The following is a 19,919-nucleotide window of genomic DNA, read 5'->3' on the forward strand; positions in this document are numbered from 1 at the left end:
TTCAATCTGATTTTCTTCTTTAAAACGTTTTATTACATACTGCACTGTAGAATGGAATACATTAACTATATTTCGAATTGATTTACCACTACTATGGTGAAAAATTATCAATTTTCGAATGCTGTTTGTAATTTCTTTACGACTGCGACCCATTTTTCAATAATAAATAGAATATTATGCAGTAAACAGTAAAAAATTAAAAGTAAACGATTTTTTAAATGCCACCATAATACAAAATTTTAAAAAAAGTGGCAAACGATAATTCTAATTTTGATTTTATCCAAAAATATTTCAGTGCACGAAAACTTTTGTAAGATAAAATACTTGTCATTTTTTTATTATTAATTTCTTAAAAATAAATTTTCGCTATATTTAAGAAATATTTCATGTAATTTTGTTATGAATAGATTATAGATCTTATTATTAAAATCTCATTCAGGAAGTTTACATTTAATTAATGGATGGAGCCCTATTTCAATGAAATCATAAGTGTACGAACACTTTTGGGAGCCACTGTACATTTTTTAAAAATATTTCTATAACGAAATTGAAAAATAATCATTGTAAAATGTAGTGGTGGTACTAACGTTTTTCAGTTTTTGTTTGGGTGGTACGCATTAGTTAAAAGGTTGGGAAATGCTGATCTAAAAAATTTTGTTGCATGTAATTAATTTTACATTGTTAGCAAAAGCAAGTAAGAAACTGAATATGTAAATTTTTTTTCTGAATTCTATTAATGCCAGAAGTATTTCTGCATGCTTATAATAAAAAAATGAATGTGTATGAATGAAACAGTTATGTCAAACTAATAGTACAATGTATGTTAACAGTAAAAAGTAGCTTGAGAATGAAAGAAAATTAAATTTAGGCTCTCCAGCCAACACTAAGTTAATTTTTTCACTAGAATTAGCATCTCAGGGCTGAGAATGAATGAAGGGTTATTTCTGAAGTTTAGAATGTCTAGTTTCCAACAAGCAGAATGTGGGTAGTTGGCAGTGTTGCACATATTCTACAGAAACATATGTTTTCATATCAGTATACCTTATTGACAGCAGGGAAGAGTTTTAAAATTTTGGAAAGAATGTAATGAGTAAAAGTTCCCTTCCCCTCATACGATACTAAATTAAATATGTCTACTTGTGTTAAATCTTTGCATGCTAAATGAATGTTAACTGTATGAAACTCATTCTAAACTATTTTCCTCTAAATACCTCGAATGAGCCAAGAGTGAAAAGTCTATAAGAAGAATTGTATGGAAGTGCCACAATATTTCCTCTGTAAAAATTTTAACTAAGAAAATTAATATTTGAAATCTGCAAAGGTTGACTCAGGTTAGGTTTAAAATTTAGATATCTTGCCCAGGCTTTTCAAGCCTTGTTTATACGATAGTTAAATTCCGGCAGAGAAAGATACAAGGTTCCCTTTAGTTCACTAACCAGTTATTTTAATTTTGGTACCTTTTGTGAATTCTTTTATTTCCCCCTTGCATTTCCTCGCCATGGTGCAAATTAAGTAGCTGAATGAGAGTATTTAAACGGGTGAAATGAGAAGTTTAGACAGAGTGTGATTTCACTAGTGTACCACACATTGCTAATTTGTCCTCCAGCTGTAAATCTTAGCAGCAGTTATGCATCCTGGTCATTTAGTTAGTCCATTGCTGGCATAGGTTGCTGAGTCAGCCTGTTAGATTAAATTAAATTGTGTAGTTGAGCACTATATCTTACCTTTTGAATTTTATTTTTTAATTACCTTTAAGTTCTCACCACAAGAAGTCAGTGCTATTATAATCACAAAGTCCATGCCTTTCTTCTAAAGAGTTGTGCTTATAAAAAGGGCTTTTTACGCCCTTTCCCAGTTGTGTTCACCTTCATGTATGTCTGTGCGAGTCTCGACCATTTGTATAACAACAAAAGCATAAAAATACATCCCTTATTGTGATCAATTAGTTGATTAACATTATCAAAATATTACAGAATGAATTTTTTTATGAAAGAAATGTCACCAAATAAGGATGAAACAGAGTAAAGAATTAGCCACATGACAGAAACATGTCACTAAGTGAGGTATAAAGTAGCAAACTGCCTTGATTTTGATTTAAGGCAACATTCAAATTTTAGTACGACCTATCAGAAAAGACAGTACACAACTGTATTAAGCACCCCCAACCATTTATTAAATGATGAAATAATGGATGCTGAAGAACTAAAAACATATCTAACTGACATGAATTGTCAGAAATTTAACACTTGGGTTAATATTGATGAAAAAACTCAGGTTGCAGCATCAATGACAGGATGAATTTGAAGATGAGAAATGAATTTCCTATAAATGCCGAGACAAAGGATGCCCTATAAGTATTAAGATTATGAGTACAACTCCAGTAAAATAATTTCCTTAAACATGAATATGGACAAGGAGCTTTCACATAAAAATTTCAAACATTCAACTACTGACAACTTTTTCTCCTAATTAAAATGCTATGAATGTATTTATCTTATGTAACTAGTAGTTGTCATATACTAGTTATAATAGTTATAATATTGCATTATCTGTATTATGTTAGTTAAATTTCACTGATATTTTGAAGGATATTTTTTAATTGCTTAACGTTATCATTTGGTTAATGTTTTGGAAATATATCAATATGTATACTTACTAAAAATGGGGATAAGATTAATTTCTAAAAATGAAGATAAAAACAAATATCCGAACACTACTTACACTATTTTTGTTCGTCATTATGTTTGCAGATAATTGCTTTTCACTCTGGTCTTTCAGCACCTTTCTAAAGGTGCTCTCTTCCATTCCTGCCAGCCATGCTAAAAGGGAAAAAAAGGTTATTTTAATTGATTTTGTAAAAAATGTATATCTGCTTTCAAAAGCTTTTTACAATTTCCATTAACTAAGAAAGTCATATATGCAAGTTGCCAAAAGTACCAGCTAAGAAAAACAATTTAAAAGGAAAAAGAGGATTAAATAAAACAAATAAATAATTTTATGATTTTTTTTTTTCTAAATTGTAGGTGCATTTATAAGGAATACGTTTACACTGTATCTTTGCATTATTTCATCATTTAATAAAACATGGTGAAAATCTAAGTGTTAAAGCAGCTAATAATAAGCAACAGGAATCATCATAATGCAAGTTTGGAGAACTGAATACGAAATGAAAGTTAAATTTATATAAAATACATTTAAGTTTAATTTAGTTTTCTGTTGTTGCTTATGATCACTTGTCTGACGTAGTCAACCCAAACCTACGAAGATCCTTGTGGGAAGGAGTTCTAGATTATGCCTGTCATTGGCAACAGCCTTGAGCACCTAAAGCTGCATTCACACCAACACGATCACGCATTCGTGCGTTAAGTGTTAACCAATCAGAAGCGGCATTTGCCGGATGGCCGAAGACCGCGCGAGTTGACTCAACTTCAACTTTTTAATGCATCAGTTTCAGGCATCTCGTTTCAAATGATGATATATGGTTGATAATTTTAACAGAATAATCTAAAGCAATAGATTGTTGCGAGAAAATAGTGATGGATTTCAAAATCCCAGATTCTGAATTTATCTTAAAATACTACATCTACATCAATTTAAGGTTGTTCTTGTTGCCCGATGGATAAAACGTTAGCTTCTTGAGTTAAAGATTTTGGATTCAAGCGTCACCAGAGTGGTTTTGTAAAGGAATTGGTATTTTTAAAAAAATATTTATAGAAAATATTATGGCTAGTTTCATAGTAGCCCAGATGCTTCTTCAGTTACCTGAACGTGAACTATAAAAACGATTTTTACCCGTAAGGAACCTTAACGCGGAGGTAACATGCTCAAGCAAAAAATTCATCTTTTACTAGAGCCTTGTATTGCGGGTTCAGGCCTTGCTTTTACCTGTTTTTGATGATGGTACGAATATCTTTTTTTTTTTTTTTTTATTTTTTTTTTTTTAAATCTACCACGATTTTTTTTGGGAGGGGGGGGGGACACAAGAAATTTGCACTTATTTTTCATTTCATTCATCATTTACACAAACCTAATTTTTGCTCGGCATTGTGTGCATTATCCTTCTTTTGACAATAAGCCTTTGGTATAATTCATAACAAGATCTGACTACTATGATCTGATTCTATTTCGGCTGACATGAGCAGTGGTGGCTCGTAATAAGCACTGTGGAACTGCAGCACCCCCTATTTCCATTTATTATTATTTTTTATATTTAATATAGTGTGCCCTTTAGTCTTTAATTCTTTCTTTATACTTTTACAATACATAATCAGTCAGTAGCCTTCCCCCACTTTGTGAAAAAGGTACGAAAGTCTTTGGAACTACGTGCTTCCCAGTTCCAGCAACGTGGTGTTTGGCTGTTCTGCGCATGCGCACACAGAAAACAGCACGCGAGCCGGGTAGGGAGAAGAGCACTGTCGCTCTTGCAGTGCCGAATTTCTGGCATGTTGCTGAAAACGTGATTTCTTTTTACTCCTCGCGTGTGGTATTCCTTCACAAGGAGGAACTTCATCATACGGACCATAAACAGAGTTCATGAAAGTTTGCAACTTTTAAAAAATTGCCCTACTGAAATTCAATCAACATCAAATGCAGATCAAACTATTGCAAAAGCAACAGGAATTTTAAAATATCTAAATGATGATAATTTCAAGTTTTGGTTAGAGATTTTTTTTATCAGATACCTCACGTTGAAATAATATGCAACTAAATGCAATCCAGAGAAATTAGTGTGTTTAAAGTTTTCAAAACTGCTATTTTAGAATTAAGAAGCTCAAAGTACTGTAAGAATTTTTCACTGATGGCAAAAGGTAAGGAAATATGTGACTTTATACTATGTATTGATATAATGCACAGATATTCTTTCACTAAACACTTAGCACCTGCTAAATTGTTTAAAAAGAAATGCTTAGTTTTAGGAATGAACATTCTACAGAAGAAATAGTACTGACCACTGAAGCATATCCAATGATTGGCAAAGAAAAGCTTGAAACTGAACTAAAAGTATTCTATTGTAGGTCTGATATCCATGAATACTGTAAATTAATTGAGCTACTGAAATTTATCTTCGAAAACAATCTAGATGATGTTCTTAGTATGAAATTACGAAACTGATAAAAGTTCTCTTGAGAGTTCCCATGACTACATCAGAGGCAGAATGCTGCTTTTCAACATTGAAAAGAATGAAAACTTTTCTAAGAAGCACTAGGAATTCGGAAAGACTAAATGCGCTTGCATTGCTTTCAATAAAGAAAAATTTCCTCAGTGTCATCCAGAGTTCAAGGAGAAAATCATTGATCTTTTTGCACAAATTAAAACAAGAGAAATGGATTTCATTTTTAAATGACTAGACAAAGATTGAACTGTAATAATTTTGTTTAAGTAATTAAGAAATGTTTAAATTTTTTCTTGTAAGATTGCAAGTTTCAAAATAAATTTTCTTTTTATACATGTTTGTTTCCTTTTACATAATTTTAGAACAAAGGTTAAATTTTTTTGGAACAGCACCCCCACTAATTTTAGCCACGAGCCGCCACTGGACATGAGACTAAATAAAGTGATACTGGTATATTAGCATAAAGTTGCTGTTTCATCTAATCAAAGAATTTGGTGAGTTCTGAATTTTAAACGAGTGGTGACGAGTAAACCATTTATTAAGAAAAATTAAGAAAACTGTTATTTATACAGAAAAGAAGCTCCCTAGTATGTATCTGATTTGATCAAATACTTCCATGCATTTTAATGGCTTCATGTTTGTTTTTCTTAACTTTGACCACTTTTCGACAGGTTTAATCTTGATGATAATATTTCATTAATTTAAAAAACTTTTACATGAGCATTAGCAAATTTGCTAATTGTGGAATTCAATTTTTAATGCAGGAAAAGTATTGTATGAAATGCAGTTACTTCAGTGAGTTTTAGATAAAAGTGACCTTATAAAATAAACCTTTAGATAGTGGCTGTTCATTAATATATGAATGACTAATTAAAGTAATTTCTGTTACATTTAAGGTAAAAAATATGTACATAAGGCAGAGACTAAAATATATTTTTTAAAAAATTGATGTTGTTTATTAATTTATAAATAACTGCTTTTTTGAAGTATGATATTTAATTTATTAATGTTATAAATCCTATATGTAATTAATCAAAACATACTTTTTATTGCATTATTTAAACCAATTAAGGGAAGTTTATTTAAGGAAGCATTTAAAGGAAGTTCATACATCATGCGAAAACATTTATGGTATTCTACCACATGAAAAATTTACTCTCCAAAATAGAATCATACAAATAGGATTTTTTAATTATCATTCAACAAAATTCATAAATAAATTAAATCAGATATATCGTTTGATATATACAACGATCCTTTTCTGGGATATCCTATTCCTATAGTCCAAATGATTCTTTTCTGGGATATTCTGACAAAAATTAGTGTTTTGCTTTTGAATAAATAGTTCAATGAGTGCTAGAAATTCTTTGAATTCATGAGGTGTCATGCGAAAGTAATTAAAAGAAATTTCGTTTCGTTCAAGTGCATTTCTTCAATTAAATTATTTGCATCTCCCTACTGTAGTCATCTCTCACACATATTAATATTTGTGTGTTATTTTTTATCTTCACCACGTTACATACGATGTTCGTGTGGATTTGTAGTGAATAACGACGACACTTGATGAAGTATCAAAACAGTTTATTTAGTCAATATTAATCAGGACAGTTCCAAAATCACATTTTACAGTCGTCGAAGATCTACTATACACTCCCTGGAACAATCAGCGACACAGCCTTCAGGTTATCAGGCTATAAGATGGAGACAGCTTCACTGCAAAGCACCAGAGTACAGCTCCTGACTCTGCTCGGTCATTCTCGGAACTCCATGTACTCTCGAGACTCTTCATGCTACAACTCGCGATGCACTCGACGACACACAGAGCAGAGCTCCCGACTCTTTGGTTTAGTCGTTCCTAAAGCTCAACACGCTCTCTCAACGATGCACTAACCGAGATACACTAAGAGACTCCTTCGGTGCACTCGACGACCAACTCGGCGCTCACTGGCCGACTGTCAACTCGATCATTCTCCGCACGGACTAACTAGATGAGACACATTCTCTCGACGCGGACCAGCAGGGTTCATATAGCTTTCGGCTTGTGTTCGAGAACATTCTGAGCTAAACCGGTAAGAAATTGTTCAGAAGGTTCTCCATCCATCCGTGGCATGTAAATATGCATATACATTCTTTGTCGCTAAAACTCAATTTAAATCAAAATATAAAGAAATCTCACTTACCTGTCAGACGCATTCTCACCTTTTATCATTTTCTCTATATTTTATTTACAACACAATTAAATACATTTACAACAAAGAGAAGCACATATAAACTTTGGTTAATGTTTTGCGTTGGTGTTACATCTCTCGCAATCATCAAGGTTCTGAACTAGTCGGAAGAATTCAAGCGCACACAGCGCCATCTGGTGCAACACAGTTTCTATATGGTATATCGCCAATTTTGTCGCCAAATGGGCAATTTCTCGCCAAATGTGTCAACCCCGCCTTACCTTGCCTTTTTATGGCAACCCTAAATCTGCTTTGCATGGAAGCCATCTTACTACGCCTGTACATTTCGTAACAATATAAACCGTAACATTCTGCTTCTCTTACACAAAGCAAGAAGTAAAATAAGTTTTAATCAAGGAGAAATTAAATCTATTTTAATTTTAAAATGTAATCGTAAAAAGTCAAAATACCACACCAAAATTTTATGTTTATCCCCAGGTTTCTGATATGAAGTGCCATCTAGTACGAGCATACTACAACTTTTAAAGCAAAAGTTGATGCGCTGGTGTGAACTGGCATACACGGAAAGCGTTTTTTTTACGCTTTGATGCTTGACGCTCCAACAAACCAGTGTGAACGCAGCTTGCCAGATGACAGTGTGAGTTGGCTCAGTTTTGCTCCCAATTTTCATGGAGAGCACCCCAGGGGGGCAGGTCTGAGGGCTCTCACCCCTCTTCCCTGCCACCAAACCACACAAGAGGACTTTTGGCTTACCAAATATTTAGAGTGCCGCACCAACACTATACATTTACATGCTTTCTCCGGGATTCAAACCCATGCCCTTCAGCATGGCAGTCAGCGGCACTAACCATTATACTGGTTGGAGGGCAGAATAATTAGCGAGCTTGTAAAATCACCCAAAACATAAAAATGGTTTTCCTTGTATTAAAAATGTTTCTCCTGTTGTAAAGTTTTTTTAACATTATCAACAATATAAGATGAGAAACCTTTGTTAATTTCAATTACCATTAATAATTCAATTGTCTAATCATTAAGTTTCATTCCTGATCAACAGCTGACATGGAGTAGGGAACTTTGAGTGCGTGGAAATGAAAGAATAAAATGAAGCTGATTTTCGTTCAGCAAAATGATAAGATTTAAAAAGTTTATAAAAGTAAGGCCTTAAACTAAAGAAATTTTCATCGATTTGTCAATCCCCCATATTTTTATTCCTGCCATGCAGTTCAATAATTAAAAATGCTATTTCAGTTATGAACTCTTGGGATATGTATAGTATGTCTTTCTAATATGGTTTAATATGCATAGGCTACATAAAGAGAGCCTTGAAATTTTACACTAAAGAGTGAGAGACTTACACTGATGAAAAAGAAACTCGTAAATTTTCAACAGTAGGAACTGCTAGTAAAAAAAATTCACATTTTTTATTTCTCTGTGACCAAAATTATTAGAGAAGAAGAAAAGGGTCCGTTAGGTTACCAGATTTGAACTATTATCACTAAAGTTGGCGATGTTTTCATTTACCGAGTTCTCTGCAGAAGTGCTTCCGGAAAAAAAAATTTTATAAGCAAATTAAATTTTTTACAGCAGTTTCACATCCATAAAACTTTTCAAGGTAAAAAGTTTACAATTGGGTGCCCCTTGTTTTTTGGCGATTCGTTTTTGACACCAAGATCGCCGTCAGGAAAACACAATTTCAAGATGGCCGCTACACAAAACCAAAATAAGAAGTCAAAGAATTGCATAAACTCTGTATCCATGTACACATCGATCTGTTTTCACTTTAAAAAAATCCCAGAATTGCACAAACTAGGCATTGCGCACTGCTTTAAATTTGACCATGTACATATCAATCTATTTTTATTTAAAAAAAATTAGGAGGCTAAAGCAAAGTTAAACTATCATGGTAACCGAAATAAGATTTCATCGCCAAAATTTTATAAAAAATTGTCGCTAATCAAAAGGGCACCCAATTCTACACTAGAGCCATTTTCAATTCTGGTCAATGATCCTAATTCCTTCCTTTAGCATCAGTTTTTCATGTTCCTTTTTTTTCTTTTCCAGTCACATTTTCATCAACAGATGATACCAGATGATGAACATGATGATAGTAACATTTAGTTAAAATCTTGAATTTTTCTCTGTTGGTCTTATAGACTTTTTTTTTTTTTTTTTTTTTGTCATTTTCACTCCCATAATTGAAGAAGCAGTTTTTACAATTATAGTCCATAAATTTACTCATGTTGCACCAGTATCTGTTGCTTAGTAATTGTTTTCTTTAACATGTTTACATTTATTTATTATTGATATAACTAACCCATTTTCAATACAGACTGTTTTTTTAACTAACTTTATGGTTATTTTTAAAACCACAAAGAAGTTAATGTATATTAAAGACATATAATCTAAACAAATTAAATCAGTCACAAATCAAAAAGTATGATAATAATGCTTTTTTTACATTACTCTTGTATTTCGACAGAAGATTAATGGTTGTAAATTATTTAGTTCATCATTACATTTAATAATGTTTATATATTTCGGATTGTACTACTGTGGATATAAACAACAACTCTCAAATACTAGGGCATCATTTGTTTTCACTGCTATAATCCTGTGTCAGAAAAGTTTAAAAAAAAATACCACATTTGGTATTAGTTTTTCAGATTTTCGTAACTTAGTCTATGCTGGTGAAGGTATAAGATATTATAAAATAGCAAGATTATAAATTTTATGAATTTCCATTTGTTTAAAGTACTTCATTTCTGTGTATACTTTCAATAAAGCAAATGTGTTTCCTTGTACATTTTAACAGACAAAATTATGCACAAAAATAAAATGAATTAACGACAAAGATTCACAAAGACATCGTATCAAAAGACGACATTCATTAGCGAAATGCGTCAAAAGCCATCATAAAATCCTTTAATCATGAGCCGATCAACAACTAATCCAAAATTTCTTTAAATGATCATTAATAGATTGTTATAGAAAATAGACAGTCATTTTCACTATTCCTATCTGTTTGAACATTCCTGACATGTCGCAAAAATAAAATTAAAATTATAATACAGTTTGGTATGTATAACATACAACTATTTTACAAATAATACAAACAATATAAACGTTAAGTTCATCACCGACTTTATATGGTTCACATTATTAAAATTACTATTTTCAATAAGAATACAAAAATTCTATTCTAGATTATACTTAATTACTACTTACCCCAAATGTTTAAAGAGTTCAAAAAATGGCTTACCGTGAATTGAAACAATCAAAGTGCAAGGAAGCGCAAGTAAAATCAAACGATAAAAAAAAATAGAATCCTTATATGCAATTACACTGGAGAATTCAAATGTATTCTTCTATTATATAAATTAAGTTGACCTTAACACAGCAGAGAAGAAATATTTTTTTCAAACGACTAAAATGTACGTAAATTTAAATAATATAACATAAAACCGAACTGACAGTAAACACCTGTAGGTCGCTTCCGTTAAGTTTTCCCACAGCATTTGGCATCTGGATTTTATTATTTACTGACACGTGACGTATTGTAGTGACTATGAGTTTAAAATTACTGCGGTAGTAATAGGCGGCAATATGGTATCCTGTTGAACGTTTATAAAACGTGTAATATTTTTAATTCGGATTGTATTGATGTTGTAAATCTTGTCTATACATCCTCTGTTTTCATATTGTGAAAAGGTAATGATTTTCTAAGTATCATCATTATCCAATAAAGTAAATTAATATATCTTGAAACAGAACATGAAAACATATTTTGCTTGGCTCTTGATTGTTTTGTTTTTAATACTGCATTATTCTAATCATACTTCGTAATATAGTGTAAATACTGATTAGTTAGTGCTCTCATCAAGCTATAATTTCCCTCCTCCATGAAAAAAAAAAAAATTCTGTGTAGTTTTTATGAACTGTATGAATATATGTTTTTGCTCATCTCATGACTTTTATTATAGAATATGGATAAATTAAAGAAAGCATTAAGTGGTGATGATGTTGATGAAGAGCAAGGAATTATGACACAAGTAATCATTTTTCTCACTTTTATTTGGTAGATTTGTTTAGCTTTTTAAATAGCTGATTTCGATTTTTTAGTGATATTTATTAATTTGATTCGGCCGTCGTTACTTACGTGGGTTGTTTCAGTAACAAAATTCTTATTATCTTTGCTTTGATGTTTATCATTAGTGGCTTTCGCCCCCCTTTCTTTTTTTTTTTTTTTTTTTTTTTTTTTTTTTTTTTTAAGGACTGATCAAACTGAAAGCAGCATATGCATTGAAATTCACATTTGTACATATTTAGAAAAATTGGTAATAAAATGATTAAATCTTGCTTTTTTCGAAAAACTCAATTTAAAGTGTCTTAATCCTATAGAATTCATTTGTTATTATTTTTTGTTGTAACCTTTAAAATTTTTTAGAGGTGGCTGTAAATAAAATAATAAACAAAACGCAATGGCAGCCTTTTTATTATTATTATGTTCCAATGTTTTCTTAAGTTTAATCTGATTGGAACTTTTTAATTCAGTGATTGAGGGCTATGTGATTTGTAGTAAGTGTATCATGTACTACAAACTGCATGTTTTGAATTTTGAAGTATAGGAATTTTAATTGCAATTATTTGACCTTTAGTTTTTGTTAGCTGGCTGGTTCTAATTTAATCATTGCCCTGTGACTTTGACAAAGAACTATGTTTGATAAGATAACTATTTGTTCATTTCAAGATTTAGAGTGAAATTGTAAGAAAGCTATAACTGATTGGTGTATGGATGAAGGTTTAATTAGTTTTTGCTATGACTGTCAAGTTTATATGAAAGGTATGTGTCTGGTCGAGCTTAAGGATCAATCGCATGGCTATGAATGGGTTTGTCGAGAAAAAGCATTTGAAACTGGCACTCATACCAACATCACTGAGGGCATGTGAAGCCATATTAAGTGGGGGTTTTCACACGCGGGATCTTAGGCAGTTGTCAGATGATATTTGTATTCCTGCTTTGTAGAGTTTATGTGGCATCTCCAATACCGGGATCAGAAAGAGGGTCGACTCCAGGACTACATGATCTGCATTATGTATATGCCACAGTCTTGGATGCTTATAATGAGATACAGCCACACACGAGGTGAGTACTTTTGTTGTTTTTGTAACACACATTTTTAGTGTCATTTTGGGTGACAGTCATCTTGGAAACATTACTTTTTGGCACCAATCTTGGCATCATAAAGATCACCAAAAATATCAAAGGATACCCTGTTGTAAACGTTTACCAAAAAGAATTTTGGCATTTTAAATGTAAATTGAAACAATAATCGCAAAATAAAACTCTCATTCACTGACGGAGTTTAATGGTGTTCATTAGTTTGATATTTTATCATCAGTGTCACAAGAAAAAATAGTTTAAGTTATCTAAATTTTCTTCTTATAGTTCTGTGGTTTATACAGTGCAAAGTCTGAAGTATGTACATCTAATATCTAGAATGATCTAAAATCCTGACCTCTGTATCACCAGCAACTTTTTTTTTAGAATTTATTATTATTATTTTTAATGCTTCATGTTTGCACATTTGGTATTTTTTCACTATTAAAACATGCAGAGAGTACCAATTCTTAATTTCACTTTAGCTTGGATGCCAACCTGATGAATCATTATTTATTATTTTTTGATTTCATCAACATATGACTCCAGGTTGAGAAGTGACTCATGCAGTGATATTCAAAATTTTTTTTAGTATTTTTAATATTAGTAATTGAAAGAAACTAAGAAAATGCATATCCTCAATAAACTACAGTTGAAAAATAAGTATTTCCATTATGTTGTATAAAACAGGATGTATGCATAAGTAGCACATTTCATTAAAGTATTTATGAGGTCTGTGCATTTTAAGTGCCAGATAAGCAAGATTCAAATAATCATGTTAATTATGAGGGAAAAAATGTCATAGCAGTTTTTTTCCCTGCAATATGACTTCATCATTTTAAACAGCTCAAATTATTTTCAAGATTTTATGTTCTATAGATTTAATTCTTATAACAGTAAAACTATTATAATTGCTTAGCGTAAAACCATTTTGGGTATTAAACTGAAATCCGTATACCAAGACAAATTGCAGTTTCTTTCTAATCTCATAATTTTTATATTTTTAAATGATACTATTTAAAAACACTTTTACATCTAATGGTAACTCCAGAGTGTTAGACTATCATCTCGGGTTTTAATTGCAACTTCTGCCATTTTAGATTTATTTTCTCTTATCCTTAGAGAAAGAAGATTAAGTAAACCTAACCACGTAAAAATTTGGATTTGTAAGATTATGAGGAAAGTTTCAAGTTGCAAATGTACTAAAAGATTGAAAACCTAAATACTAAACATGAAAAATATTGCAAATCTTAAATTTATACATTCCTTTCATGTATTATCTGTAGTAAGTTTGATCCCTTACAACTGATCATTTGATAGGTTATTTCTGATAAGAATTTTAAAGAGTCACAAGAAATTTGATAAGAAAAAATAAAAACAATTTACTTGCAAGTTTAGGCAATATAATCTTAATTTGCTTTGCCATAATTCAATCTTTCATTTTCGTCTTCATTTTAATGAGCAAGTGTGCATTTTTTTATTTTGCGTAAGAAATTGAGCTTTATTAATAAGGCAAATAAATATGTTATCTTGAGGAAATTTCTCAAAATTAGAAACAATTTTTAGTTCCTCTCTGTGCATAGATATGTTCTAAATAAGTATACAGTGGCTGTGGATGACTTTAACCTTAATGAATGATTTCAGGTCATAGATGCTTCTTCTCTTAGTTGGTCAACTAGAATTAAAGGTTTTGCCATCTGCTTTGTTTTGGGCTTTACATTTTCTGTTTTGGTAAGGCATGATTTTTAGCTCCATTTTAAGTACTTTTTTTTTTTTTTTTTTTTTGTAGATAAAATGTTTTAGTTTGTAGGTGTATATTTTTTGGCATGTCGTAAATATAATAAATAATGTTTTAGTTGATAGCTGCTAACTTTTCCAGTGTTTCAGCACATCTCCTGATCTCCCAATTTTTAGTTTTTAGCCTATATTTAGGAAAACTATCAAAGCAAAAGATGAAATTAATTGAATTAATGACATTTAAATTGTGCAAACTTCACTGTCACTTTTAATAATTTTTAGTATGTTTTTTCTAATAATTTTATTTGATCTAAATTGTCATAATCTATTAAAGACATATGTAGAACTTTGTAGAGATTCAAGCAATAATAAATCAATATATGTGTTTAATTTTATTTTGGATTGGTATAAGGCAGAGTTTCTTAAACTGTGGGTCGCGACTCCCTTGGGAGTTGCGGGACCTGCACCAGGGAGTCGCCAAAAATTTTAGCAGTTTCGATATTTCTTTAACTTATTATATAATAAGTTTACAATTAACAAATTTTTTACTCAATGTATCTGAAAATAGATAAAGATAAGACAATACAGACAAACAAAATAGCAATCGGCTTCTACCTGTTTCGTCATCTTTTATTACGAAATTCGTTATTTCTTTAGATTTTACAGTGCCAAGTTCTATATGCTTTTGAGGAAAAAAATATTGTTTACAGTCATCTTTTCCGCCATGTGCAACTAGAAGTCTTTGTTGCATACACTGCAGTGTTCGTGATTCACAGAAATTTCGGATGCTTTAATGCATGGAAATTCTGAAGAATATAAGTCTTAAAATTTCTGCTTTGATAATTTTGGCTTCTTCGTTCGAGGTAGCATTATTAAAAAAAACTTCCACCTGAATCACAGTTCACAAGACGCACACTAAGCTCTCGCTGTAATCCAAACAGTGGAGCCGAAGTCAGGCTAAACACGCAGCAGCAAGAACCTGGGAGACAGACAAAGTAGACAGATGCTGCGGGGAAACTATTGACAAGTCATTAGCGGTTGGAATTACTGATCTACAAATGGCTATTCTTCAAAACCAGCAACACACTCAACACGTGATATATGATGACACGAGTATTCAGCCAATCATCGGATGAATTAGTTGGTTCCGTTTTTCATACTGGTTCTCCTACTCTGTTTCTGTAAAATCCGTTGTTTTTCCATATTTTTTGTAGCTTGTAGTTTTTCATGAACTTCCATAGAAACTACGGATAATCCGTAGTAGTTGCAGTCTATGGGTATCCTTTGAACCACTACTGCCAGTTAAGTTCTTTAATCTTTTAATGAGATTTTAGGGAAGAAAGTTGGTAAAAATAATTAGATCACAATTAAAAAAAAATACATATTCTGTATTTTAACACAAAATTTGGATAATGTGTATTCAATAAAGCAATGTCCAGAAGAATTATTGCCTTTGGGAGGTACTAATTTCTGGAGTACCTTTTTAACCCTTTAACTGTCAAGTTATTTTGATGATTTGGGTATACAAATTGTCAAATTTTTTTATTGGAAAAACCAAATGTAGCCGAAATAAACATCTCCCGATATATATTCGGGTATGACAATACGATGCACTCAAAAAAAAAATTACCCCGAGAAATACTCGGGGGTGACATTTTTGAACACCAGTGCTAATCTCGGGCATGACAGTTAAAAGGTTAAGGTCCGTGTGTATATATATGTTTTTTCTGTTATTCTTGCCAAACACAATTCACATTATGGCTTTCCATCTGTTGATTTGGTAAGAATGATTTATTTTGTGTATATATTTTGTAATCATATAATCTGTAGTGTTTAGATATCTGGATACTTCTACCTCATGATATATATATATATATATGTATGTACATGTAAAAGATTCTGTAGTAGAATGCAGGCGGTTGAATCTAGAATTTTGATGCTGTAGAATGGTGAAACACCGATTCACAATGAATAAGAAATTTGAGCAGTTAAGTTATATTTAATTCAATTTTATTTCAGTAAACATGTTGCAGCCACAAATAAGTTGGCACATTAAATGTGCCTATTCCAAAAAGTTTACATTTTAGATAAATTTGCAGTAAGATAGAAGAAACAGACAGACTGCAGTTCAGCTAGGCCGAAGCATAGAAAGCAAGTGTGTTATGTTGGTTCTCAATACATTTTGATTGAATAGTTAATGTTGCTATAAAATTACTATTGGCTGTTGGAGTTTTAGTTCCATTTACATCATCAGAATTATGTAAAAGGCATATGACATGGATTAATCTTAAAATGACGCAGTGCAAAGAGAGGTTACTATTTTTAGAATAGAGAAGGGAAATTAATTTATGCTACTAATTTAATCTTTTACCTCAGGGTTTCTTAAACTGAGGGGGTCACGGGACCTGCAGCAGGGTGTCACCAAAAATTCTAGCAGTTTTGATATTTCTTTAACTTATTATAATAATTTCACAATTACCAAATATTTTTACACAATGTATCTGAAAATAGATAAAGATAAGACAATACAGACAAAGGAAAAAACGAAAACGTTTCGATGCATTCTTTTTAAAATATAAATGTTCATTTTCCTTGCTTTGAACGTGACGCTTCATTTTGTCTGTTACTTATTTAAAATTTTTGCATTGTTCTACATCTTAAAATTAGAAATTAAAGTCGATGACCTAAAAGTGCAATAGTATATTACAGAAAAGTGTAAAAATTGACAGTTTTACTCAAGCGCATGTTGGATTTGAGCAATACTTATGGGGTCCCACAAAATTTTTATAAATATTATGGGGTCCTGGGGGTCGCAAAAAAAAATCTCCGTGATAAAAAATAGGTTGCGACTGAAAAAAGTTTAAGAAACCCTGGTATAAGGTACATTAATAAATTTATTGATACAACAGTACAGTTAGTGCTGTTTAATGGGACTTGTCTTTGGCTATTTTACAAATATAAAAAACTGAGAGAAAAATGCCCTTCTTAAGTAGGTATGGAATTTAGCTAATTTAATATAAATACTGTAATTAGAAATATATAAATAGCATTTACTTTTACAGAATTTTATATAGGAAAAGACAAAAAAAAAAAAAAAATTATGAACTGTTCACAATATCTTCAATGCAAAAGTTCATTTGTGAATGGTTCATAATGTTCCTGGAAATTATTTGACCGACGCTGAACTCCTAATCTTAATACTTGCAGGGCATCCCTCATTTGAAGACGTGGTAGTAGTTGTTTTTTTTTTTTTTTTTTTTTTTTTTTTTTTTTTTTTTAATGAGCAAGGAAATAGTTAAATATTCTGCAGAATTCACACACTCCCTGAAGGAGAGTGCTGTCAAAATCGATACTAGTTGCTATTCACAATAAGTAATAAAAAGTTATTCACAATCTATGTCAAACTAAGATTGCCCCCCTTTAATTTTAAATGTTTGATTAAAACTGAAATCAAGCTGTTTGATGACTTAATCCCTTATGTGGGGAAATTTCTTTGTCATTTACCAATTTTTACAATCTATTTTGACCTTATTTTGTGACTTTACTTCAATTTAAAAAATTTATTCTATAATATTTTTGTCATATTTACAGAATTACTTACAGTAGTAAGTGAAGAATTTTCAACTTTTTCGAGTGGGTCTTCAGCAGTTCGATAACAATATCCGAATGATAATATTAACTACAATCACATTATGTGATATGTTCTGTATGCGTGTTAATTATTAATGTTATTTTCTTCATTATTTAAAAGGCTTTAATAAATAAAACCTTTCCTTCATTACTCAAGATTTTCTTAGTATAAAAGTGTAAGAAAATTATAAAATAAAATTGGTCAAAGATCTTATGGCAATATGTTTTACGTTAGAATATTAAAAATTGTCTAAATCGGAATCATGCATTATAAAATTGATTAAAATCAGTTTGGAATTCTTTTTGAAATAGTTTCACCATAGAACACAAAACCCTCCTTTTTTTTTAATATTTCAAAGTTGACAGCTATGATGTAGTATATTAGTTCACATTATAAGTAAGTAAAATTTAAATAAATTATCTTTTAAGTTTTGCTGCAATATATTTTTTATTTCTATTAAGGTCCTGTAAAAGCTAGTTTTGGAGCACTTAAAAATATATTTTGACCACTAGCCCATTTCTCCTATTGCATATTAATTTGCAGATCTTTCATGCAAGTGTTTGCTGATGAATTAAATTTTGTTAAAAGAATTAGGTTTTGTTGTGACTCTTTACAACTCTTCAGAAATCTTCAGTTTAATAATTAATGGTACTAACTTTTCTTTGGGTGCAGAGATTATTATTAGAAAGCGAGTAAAGACATCATTTGGATAAGTTGATCTGTACATTGGAAAATAATTATTATTAAATATTGGGTTGAAACATAAGTAATGGCCATTTATGTTGTGTTTAAAATTATGCTGTAAAAATTAAATGTATTGTCATAGTGTTTTGTGTTGTTTGAAAGAGAATCTTTCCCTCTACAAGATGGCATATTTGATATTTTTGTCTGAGCTAATTTTTGTAATTTCTCAGATCATTAAAAGTGTCAAGTCGGCAAAAATAAGTATTTTTGACAGCTTCATCTTTTTGCGCTTAATCGAGGTGCTAATGCTGCAGAAGCTGCCCAAGAGATATGTGAAGTGTATGGAGGAGGTGCAGTGCCTGAACGAACTGCAAGAAATTAGTTTGCTGAATTCAAAAGTCGAAACTTCAACCTCAAAGACACTGCTCGTTCTGGACGACCAAATGAGTTTGATGAAGAGCATTTGAATATCAACTTCTGTATGAACACGCACACACCAAACCACTTAAAAATCTATGGAAAAATCCAAAAACTCAAAGTATGGGTATCGCACCTTTTGAGCACAAACAACGATCTACAATTTCTGCCAGTTTGCTTGCCCGTCATCGCTCAACTCATAGACACAAGAAGCACTTTCTTTAGCGAATTATTACAGGCGACAAAAAATGGTGTCTTTATGCCAACATGAAGTAGCGCAAGGAAGGGTTAAGCCGGGATAAACAAGCGACACCGCGAGCAAAAACAGATCTTCATCCATAAAAGGGGATGTGGAAAAAGCAGTGTCTTCGATGTCAAAATTTCCATTTTTGAATTTGGGAAACCAATTTCTTGCAGTTCGTTCAGGCATTGCATCTTCTCCATACACTTTACAAATCTCTCAGGCAGCTTCTGCAGCATAGGCGCTTTGATTAAACGCAAAAAGAAGAAGGTGTCAGAAATGCTTATTTTTGTCAACTTGACATTCCATTTTAATAATCTGAAAAATAACAAAAATTAACTCAGACAAAAAAATCATATATGCCAACTTGTAGAGGGAAAGATTCTCTTTCCAATAACACAAAACATTATGGCAACACATTTTGTTTTTACCATGCAATTTAAACATAACGTAAATAGCCCTTACTTTTTACAACTCGATACTTTTCTGTCAGTGGAGTAGGAGGCATTGCCACACATTATTGTTAGCATCAGATGTAGCTTGATAACCTAATGACTCATCAAGAATGCTTTACACTGCTGTTCAGCATTTGGCTAAGCCTTAGTTTATTACTATGCCCTTAACAGTGGCATAGCATTTTTTATTTCTACAAAAATTGCCACAAAATTTAAAAGCAAACTAAAGCGTGTTGTCATTGCTGAATTGTCTATTTTAAGTTAAATATAAAAATGTATTCTTTAGCAAGTATT

General features: G+C 31.4%; 2 protein-coding genes across 3 annotated transcripts in view; one reads left to right on the top strand and one right to left on the bottom strand.

Annotated features, from left to right (window-relative positions):
* The window catches only part of ave (sterile alpha motif domain-containing protein aveugle), a 35,694-nt gene extending 24,989 nt beyond the window's left edge, over positions 1-10,705 (bottom strand). Inside the window, exons 1-2 of one of the 2 annotated variants that reach the window (XM_035366433.2) lie at positions 10,562-10,705; positions 2,722-2,819 (exon numbers count right to left, since the gene is read on the bottom strand). In XM_035366433.2, coding sequence (XP_035222324.1) covers positions 2,722-2,805 — 84 coding nt within the window. In that variant the 5' untranslated portion in view covers positions 2,806-2,819; positions 10,562-10,705. Of the gene's footprint in view, positions 1-2,721; positions 2,820-10,527 lie in introns of both variants that reach the window. The other variant, XM_035366434.2, reaches the window with a different exon arrangement.
* A 152-nt stretch (positions 10,706-10,857) lies between these two features.
* The window catches only part of LOC118195176 (vesicle transport protein SFT2A), a 30,107-nt gene continuing 21,045 nt past the window's right edge, over positions 10,858-19,919 (top strand). Inside the window, exons 1-3 of the mRNA XM_035366432.2 lie at positions 10,858-11,010; positions 11,283-11,351; positions 14,105-14,191. Of these exons, the coding sequence (XP_035222323.1) occupies positions 11,286-11,351; positions 14,105-14,191 (153 nt within the window). The 5' untranslated portion in view covers positions 10,858-11,010; positions 11,283-11,285. The remainder of the gene's footprint in view (positions 11,011-11,282; positions 11,352-14,104; positions 14,192-19,919) is intronic.

Source organism: Stegodyphus dumicola, chromosome 10 (assembly GCF_044657685.1).
Source record: "Stegodyphus dumicola isolate Sdum_Otavi_A_Nest chromosome 10, ASM4465768v1".
Taxonomy (NCBI): Eukaryota; Metazoa; Arthropoda; class Arachnida; order Araneae; family Eresidae; genus Stegodyphus; species Stegodyphus dumicola.